General features: G+C 34.8%; 2 protein-coding genes across 7 annotated transcripts; one reads left to right on the plus strand and one right to left on the minus strand.

Annotated features, from left to right (window-relative positions):
• The first annotated feature begins 4,567 nt into the window (after positions 1-4,567).
• Positions 4,568-8,563, plus strand: LOC139781707 (ciliogenesis-associated TTC17-interacting protein). Its single transcript, XM_071720590.1, is given in 3 exon segments — positions 4,568-4,669; positions 8,225-8,315; positions 8,403-8,563. Coding segments are annotated over 3 exon segments (294 nt in total). The 3' UTR covers positions 8,504-8,563.
• A 123-nt stretch (positions 8,564-8,686) lies between these two features.
• On the minus strand, positions 8,687-14,833 carry Lt (vacuolar protein sorting-associated protein light). Of its 6 annotated transcripts, none has more exons than XM_071720557.1 (14): positions 14,486-14,831; positions 14,238-14,286; positions 14,033-14,173; positions 13,633-13,912; positions 13,295-13,493; positions 12,904-13,058; positions 12,161-12,401; positions 11,276-11,540; positions 10,652-11,143; positions 10,121-10,457; positions 9,776-10,012; positions 9,482-9,526; positions 9,323-9,396; positions 8,687-9,244 (listed from the first exon to the last, which is right to left on the minus strand). In XM_071720557.1, exons 3-14 carry the CDS (start codon positions 14,132-14,134, stop codon positions 9,191-9,193), a joined length of 2,481 nt encoding a protein of 826 aa, XP_071576658.1. In that variant the 5' UTR covers positions 14,135-14,173; positions 14,238-14,286; positions 14,486-14,831; the 3' UTR covers positions 8,687-9,190. The 6 variants fall into 6 exon arrangements, with proteins under 6 accessions (XP_071576658.1, XP_071576657.1, XP_071576659.1 ...); XM_071720556.1 differs by lacking the exon at positions 14,238-14,286 and having other exon boundaries at positions 14,486-14,520; positions 14,710-14,817; XM_071720558.1 differs by lacking the exon at positions 14,238-14,286 and having other exon boundaries at positions 14,033-14,188.

The raw sequence follows: 14,833 nt of genomic DNA on the forward strand, positions 1-14,833 counted from the left end.
CGATGACCACCACCGACACCACCACCGACACCACCACCACTACAACGGCGGCGACAATGACTACGTTTACATGACACCGTTAATCGGGTTTTATAACATCGGTAGTTGTCAGGAAGACCAATCGTAATCATTCTTCAGAAGAATGGAATAGCTGTGATTGACCGGCCTAAAAACTACCGATGTTATAAAACCCGATTAACGGTGCCGTGTAAACGTAGTCATTGACGCCGAGACGATGCGGCGAACGCTGGACGATGCGGTCGCACGCGCGACTGTCACTGACACAACGACCAACAACGACGATTTACCGCGGCCGGGAGTCGGAACAATCTACCGCGCGCGCGGTATATAAACTCTCGCGCGGAAATCGCGGGATCTCAGAGCCGTGCCGTGCCTCGCCGTACCTCGCCGACGTGCCGTGAGCGCGAGCGATCTCGAAAACAATGCCATCTTTTCGGTCGGCCAAAACACCCGTTTTGCGACGATACGTGCGTACCATTTCCCTCCTATACAAACTGACGCACGTGCAAGGGAAGACAGAATCACGATCGAGGGAAACCTAACCTGAAATCGCCGTGAGCCGAAGTCGTGCGCCCGGCGCGCCACAGTGACGAGACTGCCGGATAAGCCCCGAGTGCTTACTGACGGATTAGCCCCAAACACAAGTTTCAGGTTTGATCGCCCAGGAAATATTAGACATCAACGATAATGAAAAAACTACACTGGATTCGTGTTCAGCATGCATTACTCTTTATAATCACGTACTTTGAGATTTGGAGAGCAAATATTATTGCAGATATTACAAAATTTCCACGCGCAGAAAATTTCACTTTCACCTTCCGAAAACACGTTTGCCCTCGTAAAAATCATAACACGGCAGGTAACCTGCCGAAACTCCGTTGGTCACATGGGTACCATAAGCAGCGTTTACAATGTTAATAGCGAGTTCGCACAATATACAGGTTCCGAGATATTTGATTTCACGGTTCAACCCCGGCGACGGTTAAGCCCCGGTCTCCCCCACGGTTCGGGTATGCATCTTTTTACACAAACCAAGGTCCACCCCCACCTACCTCTGTTTGCGGGGAGGGGCGGTAGCCCTCCGTAATTATACAATAGACAACGCTAAACTTCTTCTATTGTTAATACATTATTCATTACGACTTTTTTACGTGAGCGTGAGAGAATGAGAGAGAGCATAAGAAAGTAAAAAAAACGACGGAAAGCATGAGAGAGCGATAGGAAGCGTGAGAGAGCGTAAGACTTCACCGTATTTTACCGTATTTGATTTTATTTTACCGTATTTTATCGTATTTTGTTTTATTTCAATTTATTTTACCGTATTTGATTTTATTTCACCGTATTTTATTGTATATGATTTTATTTGACCGTATTTGATATTATTCCGCCGTATTTACCGTATTTTATCGTATTTTGTTTTATTTCAATTTATTTTACCGTATTTGATTTTATTTCACCGTATTCTACCGTATTTGATTAAATTTCATTGTATTTTACCGTATTAGATTTTATTTCACTGTATTTTACCGCATTTGATTTTACTTCACCGTATTTTACCGTATTTGATTTTATTTCACCGTATTTTACCGTGTTTGATTTTATTTCAACGTTTTTTACCGTATTTGATTTTATTTCGCCGTATTTAATTTTATTTGACCGTATTTTACCGTATTTGATATTATTCCGCCGTATTTACCGTATTTGATTTTATTTCACCGTATTTTACCGTATTTGATTTTATTTCGCCGTATTTTACCGTATTTGATATTATTCCGCCGTATTTACCGTATTTGATTTTATTTCACCGTATTTTACCGTATTTGATTTTATTTCGCCGTATTTTACCGTATTTGATTTTATTTCGCCGTATTTTACCGTATTAGATTTTATTTCACTGTATTTTACCGTATTTGATTTTACTTCAGCGTATTTTACCGTATTTGATTTTATTTGACCGTATTTTACCGTATTTGATATTATTCCGCCGTATTTACCGTATTTTATTTTATTTCGCCGTATTTTATCGTATTTTATTTTATTTCGCCGTATTTTACCGTATTTGATTTTATTTCGCCGTATTTTACCGTATTTGATTTTATTTTACCATATTTTACCGTATTTAATTTTATTTCACCGTATTTTACCGTATTTGATTTTATTTCGCCGTATTTTACCGTATTTGATTTTACTTCACCGTATTTTACCGTATTTGATTTTATTTCACCGTATTTTACCGTGTTTGATTTTATTTCAACGTTTTTTACCGTATTTGATTTTATTTTGCCGTATTTTACCGTATTTGATTTTATTTGACCGTATTTTACCGTATTTGATATTATACCGCCGTATTTACAGTATTTGATTTTATTTGACCGTATTTTACTGTATTTGATTTTATTTCGCCGTATTTTGCCGTATTTGATTTTATTTCACCATATTTTACCGTATTTGATTTTATTTCACCGTATTTTACCGTATTTGATTTTTTTCACCGTATTTTACCGTATTTGATTTTTTTATTTAATCTAATTTTTAATTCTCACTTACTCGTGACTAGCGCCTCTAGCGGCACGGTAGGCCAAACCGACAACATTTTTTAAGATTTTGCGAAGAAAAAGACGACGACGACGGCGACGATGACGACGACGTATCTGAATGACATAAATTGGGCAGAAATATAGAGGCATACTAGTTGGTTACCCGGGCTTCGCCCGGGATCGGTTTTTCTTCAAACGACTTTATTTGTGTTTCAATATCCTTAATCGAAGAAAATTCCTTTATCAGTTCGGATACCGATTCCCAAAAAAATCGGTAACGAAAAATTATACACTTTATAGCACTCCCCGGGAAATTCTACCCCTGTTTCATATACAATTCTTTGAGATTCGGTAAATTAATTCTCGAAAAATTGGAAAAAATTTGGTACCGATTCCCAAAAAAATCGGTAACGAAAAATTATACACTTTATAGCACTCCCCGGGAAATTCTACCCCTGTTTCATATACAATTCTTTGAGATTCGGTAAATTATTTCCCGAAAAATTGGAAAATTTTCGGATACTAGTTTCCAAAAAGATCGGTAACGAAAAATTATACACTTTATGACACTCCCCGGAAAATTCTACCCCTGTTTTATATACAATTCTTTAAGATTCGGTCAATTATTTCCCGAAAAATTGAAAAAATTTCGGATACCGGTTTCCAAAAAGATCGGTAACGAAAAACTATACACTCTATAACACTCCCCGGAAAATTCTACCCCTATTTCATATACTTTTGGTAAAAATTCGGTCGAATAGTTTAAGAGTGTATAAAGAACATACATACATACATACATACAGACAGACATTCTATTTTATATATATAGATAGCAGAAAAATAGAGGCATATTCGCGAAATAATTCTCTGCTTTAACAAAAAGACTTCAATTTAACAACAATTTACTGGTTTAAATGTTGCGTTTTGGTAAAGCAGCGACTTTCTCGCGAAATAAAGTATTCTCTGCTTTAACAAAAAGACTTCAATTTATCACAATTTACTGCTTTAAATGTTGTGTTAATCAACTTACCGACAAATGCAGACTCAGTTGCCACAATTCTGATAGCAACACATATTATGTTGTCGGCAACATACCGGCAACAATGCAGACACGTTGCTATCTGGGTTGAAATCTCTACTTTCGAAAAGTCACTATTATTTTTTAGTTTCTGTGAGTTTGATAATTTTTACATATAGAAAACTACGAGCTGGACAAAATAAAAATTTTTCCTTTCACTTTGTGGACCTGTCACGTGCATAAAAAAAATCTGCGAAAATTTTCGACTTTCTAACGTGAAAGCTTGAAGTTTTCCCTACAAAATCTTTTTTTTTAATGTAGAAACATCTTTCCTTATTCCTGTTGCCTGGGTTTTTCATTGTGCATCCAGCTTCAGGAATCAGGAATAAAGCTGGTGTAGCATAGAGTCCTAGATAATAGACTCTGTAAGATCCGACTATGAATACCGCCCCTAGTGAGCAACAAAGATTAGAATGACGTTTGTGTCGACTTGTGTCATTAACTAGAAAGCACCTAATCAGTCGTATATCGGAGTCGGATGTCGGAACGTAGCCGATGGTCAAATGAGAGAATTTCTTTTTCGAAAACGAATTTTCCTAAGGGCCGGTCTACAATAGATGTTGTAAGTCGTAAGTCATAAGAATTGTCCAATCACAGTTCATTACCTATTCTTCGACCGCAAGGAGAATAATGGACTGTGATTGGTCAATTCTTACGACTTACAACTTGTAACACCCATTGTAGATCGACCCTAAGGAGGCGGTATGTACATTAATGGCTCGTCTACAATAGCCGCAACAGTATGCAGTAAGACGTAAGCAGTAAGCTGTTGACTAATGGGATTTTTACAATTCAAGAATAATTGATTGTGGTTGGTCAATAGTTTACTGCTCACGTCTTATGGCGTTTTCGATTTGCTACTCGACCCGACTCGGGTCGCATCAATGGACGTGGAATACATACATAGATATGTATGTATTCCACGTCAATGATGCTAGAGTGCTGTATACATGATGCGACCCGAGTCGGTTTGAGTCGCAAATCGAAAACGCCATTAGAGCCACCGCACAAGACTCTCGTATGGTCACGTAGCGTAATGCCCGTATCACACTAGCGGCTCGCGGCCACGACTGCGATTGCGATTTCGTCCCTTGACCAATGAGAAAGAAGCTGCTGGCAATTCGGGCATTTCTCATTGGTCAAGAGACGAAATCGCAATCGCAGTCGCGGCCGCGAGCCGCTAGTGTGATACGGGCATAACGTAACGTGAGTCAACGCACAAGAAACGTATCGGTAAGAGCCTCCGCACAAGCTCTCGCATGGTAACGTAACGTAGATCAACGCACAAGAAACGTATAACGCCGTAACGGCCGTAACCAATACGTTTCTTGTGCGTTGGCTCGCGTTACGTTACGCTACGTGACCATACGAGTCTTGTGCGGTGGCTCTTACTGCATACTTTTACGGCTATTGTAGACGAGCCATAAAGGCTAGGACACATAGAAAAACTTAAGCAGTAAAACTGAAGCAGTTAGCAAATCAGCCAATCACAGTCAAGAACTTAAGGCACGGCCCTAAGCGGTAGCGAATCCATACCGTTGATTTCTTACTGCTTAAGTTTTACTGCTTAAGTTTTTCTATGTGCCAAGGCCTTAAGGCTATTGCACGTAACAAAGTTTTAGTCATAATCGTAAAGCGGGGAACACAGACTTTTACATGACGCATAATGCGTAAGCATAAGAAAATTGATTGATCTATTTTTTTATGCACATGTACAATATGGACCAATCAATTTTCTTATGCTTACGCATTATGCGTTATGCAAAAGTCTGTGCTCCCCGCTTCTGCACAACACATAATGCGTAAGCATAAGAAAATTGATTGGTCTATTTCCTTATGCACATGTGTATGGACCAATCAATTTTCTTATGCTTACGCATTATGCGTTGTGCAGAAGTGTGTGCTCCCCGCTTAAGGTCAATCCAGACAAACTTGCATAGCGCATAAACATAAGCATAAGAGATTTGATTGGTCCATATGCATGTGCATAAAGCCTTGTGTACACGATACTAGAAATCGGTCCGAGTTTCGGTTTAAAGCCTTGTGTACACGATACTAGAAATCGGTCCGAGTTTCGGTTTAAGCCAATAAAACTGCTGCTTTTCTGTAAGAGCTGCAAGTTGATTGGCTTAAACCGAAACTCGGACCGATTTCTAGTATCGTGTACACAAGGCTTAAGCCAATAAAACTGCTGCTTTTCTGTAAGAGCTGCAAGTTGATTGGCTTAAACCGAAACTCGGACCGATTTCTAGTATCGTGTACACAAGGCTTAAGGAAATAGACCAATCCGTTTCTTTATGCATATGGTTATGCATCTATGCAAGTTTGTCTGGATAGACCTTTAAGGGTGCAGTCCCATTTTTCACTAGAATTGAGCGGTACGTTCCTTTTCCGTTGCGTAATAATTTCCTCTACCAGTCCCATGTAGCAAAAATGGATCGGAATGTCACTTCGGTCGCAGGTGAATGTGCTTGATTCTTCGATATTTCGTTATTTTGATGCGACTGAAGCAATAACATACATAATTTGTGCAATTATCTTGCCGATAATATTGTTGCGAGTACTCTGAAATACTGAATTGTAAAGGCCGTCACACACAAAATGCATAACGTCGCATAAGCATAGCATAAGACCGCTGGACCAATGAGCATCTTACGTAAATTAATATCGCGACATTATGCTGGATGCTCATTGGTCCAGCGGTCTTGTGCTATGCTTATGCTATGCATTTTGTGTATTATAGCCTTAAAGGCTATGCATTTTGTGTGTGACGGCCTTAAGAGTGAAATATATTTTGCTTCCTCATAGAGGAAGCTTTGTTTTCGTAAAAAAAATTTTTTTTTATTTGTTTTTCTGAATGTGTTCAGAATGTTCTAAAACGTCGAAAAATTGTAATTTTAAAAAATGTCTGTATGTATGTATGTGTGTGTGTATGTGTGTATGTGTGTATGTGTCAAATTTACCGAAATTTCTATAACTCCAGAATTAATCAACCAAATCTTAACGAATTGTATATGAAATATGGGTAGAATTTTCCGGGGAGTGCTATAGAATGTATAGTTTTTCGTTATCTATTTTCTGGAAACCGATTTTTAAAATTTTTTTACCCGTAAGAATTAAAAAAATTAAAAAATCGGTTTCCAGAACATCGGTAACGAAAAAAATACACACTCTATAGCACTCGCCGGAAAATTCTACCCCTATTTTATATGGTTTTAATACAAATTCGGTCCAATAGTTTTTAAGTTAATAACGTTTTTTTTTAATTTTTATAATTCTTACGGGTGATGCACTCCCTGGAAAATTCTACCCCTATTTCATATAGTTTTTAAGTGTGCAAGTAGAAACCTTCGCTCACAAAGCTTCCTCTATGAGGAAGCCAAAACAAATAAATAAATACTAATAATTATGCATCGAATAAAATAAAAGCTTAAGAACTATAAGTAAACAATTGCATGAGGAAGCAATGTGCAGTTTCTACTTGCACCATTTCTCCATGTTTTTGTAACCAGATTCCGTTCCGTTTTTGCTACATGGGACTGGTAGAGGAAATTATTACGCAACGGAACAGGAACGGACCGCTCAATTCTAGTGAAAAATCCGATCCGTCATTCCGATCCGTGCGTAATGGGACTGCACCTGACTGCACCCTCTAAGGCTATAAGAAAATAGACCAATCACATTCGATTATAATTATTCTTCGAGCTCAAGGAGAATAATCGACTATGATTGGTCTATTTTCTTACAGCCTTATGATTATGACTAAAACTTGTTACGTGCAATGGCCTTTAGGCTTTTTCACTCCCTCCCGTAAAAGAAAACCTTCCGCAATTCTTGAGATATCGGGTTCAATTTTTTTTTTAATATAGGGTATCTCTCTCTCTACCCGGGTTCTAAAGCCTTGTGTACACGATACTAGAAATCGGTCCGAGTTTCGGTTTAAGCCAATCAACTTGCTGCTCTTACAGAAAAGCAGCAGTTTCATTGGCTTAAACCGAAACTCGGACCGATTTCTAGTATCGTGTACACAAGGCTTTAAGTCCAATGAGATAACACTCAGAAGAAGATGGCGCCCGTAAAATTATTGTAAAAATTAAAAATAAAAATAAAAAGTGTGCAAATTAGGAATTTGCACATTGCTTTATTTCGCTCATAAGTGCTGGTCTACAACCTTGCTTTAAAAAATATTTAAGCTCTAAGCCGTAAGAAATTGACCAATCACAATGGAATTTGAGGAGAATATTCGACTGTGATTGGTCAATTTCTTACGGCTTAGAGCTTAAATACCCTTTAAAGCAAGGTTGTAGACCAGCACTATAAAGAGTATAAAGCTTCCTCTATGAGGAAGCTAAACTAATAAATACTAATAATACAACAAATAAAATACAAGCTTCCTCATAAGGAATTTGCACACTTTTTAACAAAGTTATAGCTGTTTGAATTTTGCTTATTTTTTAAGAAAAATTTAGTTCCTTTAATTTTTGTGAGAAATGTATATATATATATACATATAAATATATATATATATATATATATATATATAATCTTTTTTACAAATAAATTTTTATGCAAGTTCTTCTTTTAACAGTCTTGTAATATAGCTCAGTATACAGATTACATAGCGGATCATTTTGAGATAAAGCAGTTAATTGCGGATTATGTCCAGACTCTTCTTGTTGGTAATTCAATTCACTCATTGGATAAATTTTGCGCTTAATCTACTTTGTTAAATGGTATTAAATTTCTCACTGTTAATTTCTCATCAGTGAGACCTGTCGATGTCATAAACTTCACGATACAGCACTTCAAAACATTTGCCTGAGAATCGAAAGTCTGGGATACCGTCGATATTGGCGAAACAATCTGATAATTGACATAAATCTGCATCTATCGAGAAATCAATCTGATCCTGCGGCTTTTGCGGGATCTGTATAAAGTGCAAAATTTACAACTTGATAAATCGTTTGGATAATATAAATAAAGTTTTTAAAAGAAATATCAACTTAGTTATATTCACATACTCACAAAATAGTTTAATAAGTCGAGTTAATAGCTGTATGAAATATTTTTTATTTACTTTTACTTCCTTTTTTTTTACAAATATCTTTATATTAGTTTAAACCGTTAAATAAAGAAATAGAAATGTACATAATTTATAAATAAAATGCAATGTCATTGTCTTCATCGAGCAATGAGATTACAAAGACTTTCAATTAGTTTACAGAAATTCTTTTCGTTGTTTTTTTATTTACAACTGTATTGAATTATGACATCAAGAGCAAAAAGTCATATGAGTTTCTTTCTTGCATTATATGTCGAAATAAATTAAATGTTTATGCGTTATTATGTGCACTTTACCATATCTAATTTTAATTAAAACCTACTTGTTTTTTTTCATGTAATTTTAACCTATTTATTATATATAAAAATTTGTTTATACATTAATGTAACATAATCTTAGCTATACCAAGATGCTTGGTTGAAATATGATACTAGTCCATTTAAAGCTTTCGATATTCCACATGTTGCATAATGAAGTACAACTTTACCTTTATCATTTTCTGCCAGGCGTCATCTCTTTCTGCGAATTACATATCACACAATTTTCCTAAAAAATGAAGAATATTATAGCAATCCATCAATAATAAAATAAAACAAATTAGTATGGAAGAAATATAATACGTACAACCAAATCAAAATTGGGTAGACAATCTTCATGAAAACAATGCTTACAATAAAATACAACCATATTCCGCGGTTCTGGGGAAAAAGATTTAAAGGCAAATTATAATCATATCAATCAATTAGAATTGTGACTAATTCAAATTAGTTATTTGTAATTTACCTCTTACAATTATCTTCCTATGACAAGCTCCACACATCTGATCATCTATGAAATAAATCTAGTGATAATTTTGCATTGTCATAAAGAGTAGCTTACTAATCCGTTACATTTGTCACATATAAAGAATTTACAAAATGTTTAACATAATAGATACTTTTAACTACAATTTTTTTAAACAGTTCTTTGAAACTTTCTTGTTTAAATCAGTTCTATAATTTTTTACAATTTTTACAAATATATAATATTCTTTTTCAAGATTAATTTTCAAGATCAGATTTTATAAAGCGTGCTTACCGTCGACAAATATGCCCTTTTGGTGACAACGAACAAGTCGCTCGTGAAGATTGAAATAATCGTTAGATAGTATTTTCTTGCAACCTTCCTGCACAGACACCTGCAGATTGTAGTCACACATCATTTTAACCAATGCTTTCTTTAAGCCTGGAATTTCCAAAGTGGGTTCTATCCTTTGCACCATAAGCCTAGGGTCAACATAGGTGCCGATCTTTTGGAGAAGAAATGTAATAGCCGCTGAAACGTGTGAAAACTATTACTTGAATTAAACTTTACTTGAATTAATTTTTTAACATTTCTAACAATTCTAACATTACTCTTTTTAGAAACCCATTTGATTCATACCAGGTTTGTCAAGTGAGTAATTAACTAGATCGTTCCACAACTCTTCATCATCGTGTTCCTGACAGAATGCTATTGCACTTTCCATATCATTGAGTTCTCTTGTCATGAGCGCTAAGGCTTCCGAAGTGTTTCCGATTCTACCTAGCAGATACACCATTTCTGGATAAAATCGACGCTGACTACAAATATCCAGAGCCTGTTGTATTGGATAATTATCAGAGCGACGTAAAAGCGGTAGTAACTTGTCTCTTGAATAATCGGCATACAGTCGTACCAGAAGACCATGGTACTTGCCCTTTGAATCCTTTGTGTCTCTTTTATCTAATGCATCTAGATACTAAAAAAGGAACAAAATTATACAATTAAATCCTTATTTAAAACTGATAGCTCATATTTATATTTAAGACAAACAAAATAATTAAATAAAATATTAATGTTGCATGCGGTTGAATTACAATATATCAAATGCTTCTTGTAAATATACGCATATTTTTCACATAAAAATGTAAACGTTATATATTGATTTATTACCAAATATAAATAACGATGATTATGTTGCAACTTTTGTACAACCGCGTCAGAGGGCACTCTGTCTTTCTCCAGAAAAAATTGTATGGCACGTTCTGTGTCCAGATCCATCAGGCCTTCGATCATGTCATACACGGAATTATACAACTGGTACTTTTGGATCAATTGGAAGACATCCTTGTGCCTCAGCTTCAAGTACATAGCGAGCGCTTTATCGTATTTGCCATCGTGGATATATAAAATGGCTAACGCTTCTAATAATACGTTCTGTCGTTGATTGTGAACCAGTAAATGCTCCAATACGCCGTTAACTACCGCTGCTACTGTGTACAAATCCGGTGACCATTCCTTGACCAGTTGCAGGAAACCGTCGGGATCCATTTTTAAATATTCATACAGGACCATTTCATAGATTAGTGAATCGAGGATAACGTCACCCCGAGGCAAGTAGGACGAGATTGAACGCAGTTGATGCACTCTGGCAAATTTGTAAACCTGTCTCAGTAAGAAAGTATATTCACACCAAAGCGAAAAAATTTTACGAACACGGGCTTAAATGTAATTGCAAATAGTCTTATTATTCACAAGATGGATATTGAAAACGGTCCATGATGACGTCTCTCTCACCTCTTCCTCCCATAATTTTTTATTTCGTCCTAAAACTTTGAGGCAAAGCTTTCCAGCTTCATCGTATTTTTCACATGCTAATAAGTGATCCAAATAAATACGCCCTACATCTAATACAGTATGCCTCTTGCAATCTTTGCCGTTATTTATTGTTACAGCTTCCAAAGCTTGCTCGAACTTTCCATGGCTCAATAGCCATTCAATTCTGTCATCCGTATCATACAAACTGGCCACTACGATGTCTTTCGGACTTACAATGAAAAATCTGTAAATAATTTTTTTCCATGAGAAACAACATCAAGATGATTTTAGAGATTTTTTGAAAAATAACATTAAATTAAAAAAGTATATTCCAAAAGTTCTAAAAATGGAAGTAAAGTAAATTTTGAATTCAAAGCTATTCTATTCTTGTTTCATATATTAAACATTAGACAAATTTATTTGTAACTTGTTACATATTAATATAAAAAATTTTCTATAAAATACATATACTTTATAGAAAAATAATTATTTGTTAAAATTAATTTTTAAAATATTTAGAAATTATCTGAAATTTTTCTTTCATCGTATACAAAACCGATTTAGTCTACTGCGATTAAAAGTAAGTCAAATGATTATGGCACATATTTAAATCGATTTTAATATTTTATTGAAATATACTCTGAAAACAGATTATCATTGTCACTTTGTACTCTCTCGCTCACAATTTTTAATTTTTCAATCAATATAAAAGCTTTCTTACAAAAGCGAAAGATACATAGAATAAAAATCGGGGATTGAAACCAGAATCTATCGACTAGGAGTCAACCATTTTCACATGAAATCACATATTGTCCCAAATTGATTTTAATACACTAATTTTATGATGTTGATTTTGTTGCCTACCTGTTTTCCTCCTTTAAACAATCCAAGTGATAATCATTGCAACTGTATTCCTTATAACCACGTAAGGTAAGCGAGTTTGCACATATTACTGAGAAATCTTGATATTTTGGTTCAACCACATGTAGAGTTGGACGTTGATTTTTTCCATCTTCATCCGGTTCCTTTAGGCATCCTAATAATACTAACTGATTTCTCAATGGTGCTACACCGGATATATAAAAATCTACTTGAAACGTTGACACTGAAAAGTAAAATGCAATTGCTTGAATAATTCCTACATTTTGAATACCTGTTATAATACAAATTGAATCGTACGAATTAGTTCTAAACATGAATCCAGATTTAGCAAAGAATCCGAACATGAATAAATAAGTTTATTTCAATGAAGGACACCATAAATGTAAACAAATTCAAATTTATGTCGATAAATATGTTTAATTTCTTTTTAATATATCAAAGGAAAAGCATTCACAATATATATTCATATTCATAGGTAAGTGTTTCATTCGTAATAATTCGACCTTGCTTATATTCGTTTCTACCAATGTAGATTAACTTTGATCTTGGTTTAACTTACCTTTTATCTTTCTCTAATTTTAAAAACTAGAAAAAGATAAAAAGTAAGTTAAACCGCGATTCAAGTTAATCTACATTGGTAGAAATGGACATTAGTCTGGATTCATCCTAACCTTTCCATATTGGAATAGATTCGAAAAAAAGTATAAGTATATTTTACTGATTACCTGGATCTACTACAAATTCGGGCAAATCTCGGTTCACCATTTCTTGCATGGTACGTTTCCTAATATGGCAGATACGCACAACGTCCACCCATCCAATCAATAGTGTCTTGTCATCGGACCACTGCAAATTGCATCGGTAGTGTTCTGGTGATGCCCTGCATAAAATTATGTATAAAAGCCACATGAAATATATGAAATATGATGGAAAAATTTCAGTTCTGAGTGAATTAGGTTTAAGTTTAGTAATGTATAACAATTCTTGTAAAATAGGCAAATAATCAGTAGTTTCCACAAAGTTTCATTCTGTTTATAGAGTTCTTGTGACATCAAAACTTGATTTAATCTTACAATATGTACGCAAAGTTGTATATAACTTTTTGTCAGCGCTTACTCTGCAGTACAGGACCACTTTAAGAGTCCTAGTGAACATCTAGCATCGAGATCATAGACTCTCACACCAGTGTCAGATGCCCATGCAACAAAACGACCAGACCACGCGACAGATCTGACTCCACCTTCTGCTTCACACAGCACTATTGGCTTCATCCTGGCCAGAAAAGTCTTTTCGTAAAGTACTAGCTTGTCATCACCTATAGATGTGTTGTAAACGTATATTAATTAAAAGCTAAAATCAACACAGTAAAAATTAATTCTGTTGTGAGCTTTAGTAAAAAGGTTATATAGTTTTTCAAGGAGATATAGTTTTAAAATTTAAGATATATATTAAACCTGTAATAAATCTTCTACCACTGCCACTCTTATAATTCGGATCAATCGCTATACTCTTAACTAGCCTGCCCATGCTCATATTGTGATTGTTTTCTGTACTGTACAGTCCATAAATGAAAACTTTTCCATCATCGCTGCAAGAGGCAATAAAGTCCCCATTGTAGTCTATGGATATCTGATTGACTGCCACTGTATGTGCCTGTAATGTTTTGGATTTTATATTGTTTCCTTGGTGGTCTAGAAGATGGATCATTCCCCAATGTGATCCTAGACAGAGGAACTGGAGAAAAAAGAGCAAAATTAATAAAGAGATTTTACAGTCCTATTTTTATTTATCCGTGAAGTCAAAACAACTTAATTGTCTTTAAAATAAAAAATCCATCATTCGTAAAGTTCTTACCTTTGGATGTACAGCAATGCAGCTAGCTGCATCGTTTTGCAGGATATGTTCCAGATCATTGCGTATTCTCACATATTTTAATCTAGGTTCTATCTCATCCATTTCTGAAGAGTCCGAATCTTCCTGGTTATTCTGTTCATCCTACAATCATATATTCTATTGGAAATTATCAAATATTCCACACGTGTGCTTCGATTATTATTACCTATTATTTAGATGATACATAAGTAGTGTGACACTTTGCCTCATAAATTCTAAGAAATTGTTGAAAAGTAAAAAATAATTTGCACAAAGAAATTCATCATTTAAAGTAATTTTAGAAAAGAATATCATATAATATTAAAATATAAAAATATAAGTAATAAAAGTATAATAGTAATCAATATTATGAGATTATGAATATCATATGACAATTAAGAAAGAGAATCAATATAAATCATGATGATACTCCACTTTGCTAGATGTAGATTCCATTCCTTCTTCTCGATCTTTGTATTTACACACAATATGATGAGTCAAATAGTATTGTCAAAATCGTTTTAAAGTTAGGTAAGGATAAACTGAGGTGAGGTTAAGTTGAACTATATTAAGTGAATTAGGTTAAGTGAACCTATATTAGGTTAAGTAAACTCCATTATACTTATATACTTCAAGAAGAAAATAAAGAAACAACATACATATGCAATAATTAAACTTCTCACTTATTTCGCAAGCATAAAAAAATTTATCTATCAGATAACAAATTTTTACATTATATAATTTTTAGCACACACTCGGCGTCAGTATCGTCATAGACTTAGG

The sequence above is a fragment of the Temnothorax nylanderi genome, unplaced genomic scaffold, assembly GCF_030848795.1.
Source record: "Temnothorax nylanderi isolate EJ_2023f unplaced genomic scaffold, tnyl_v1.0 TNYL_tig0355_pilon, whole genome shotgun sequence".
Classification (NCBI taxonomy): Eukaryota; Metazoa; Arthropoda; class Insecta; order Hymenoptera; family Formicidae; genus Temnothorax; species Temnothorax nylanderi.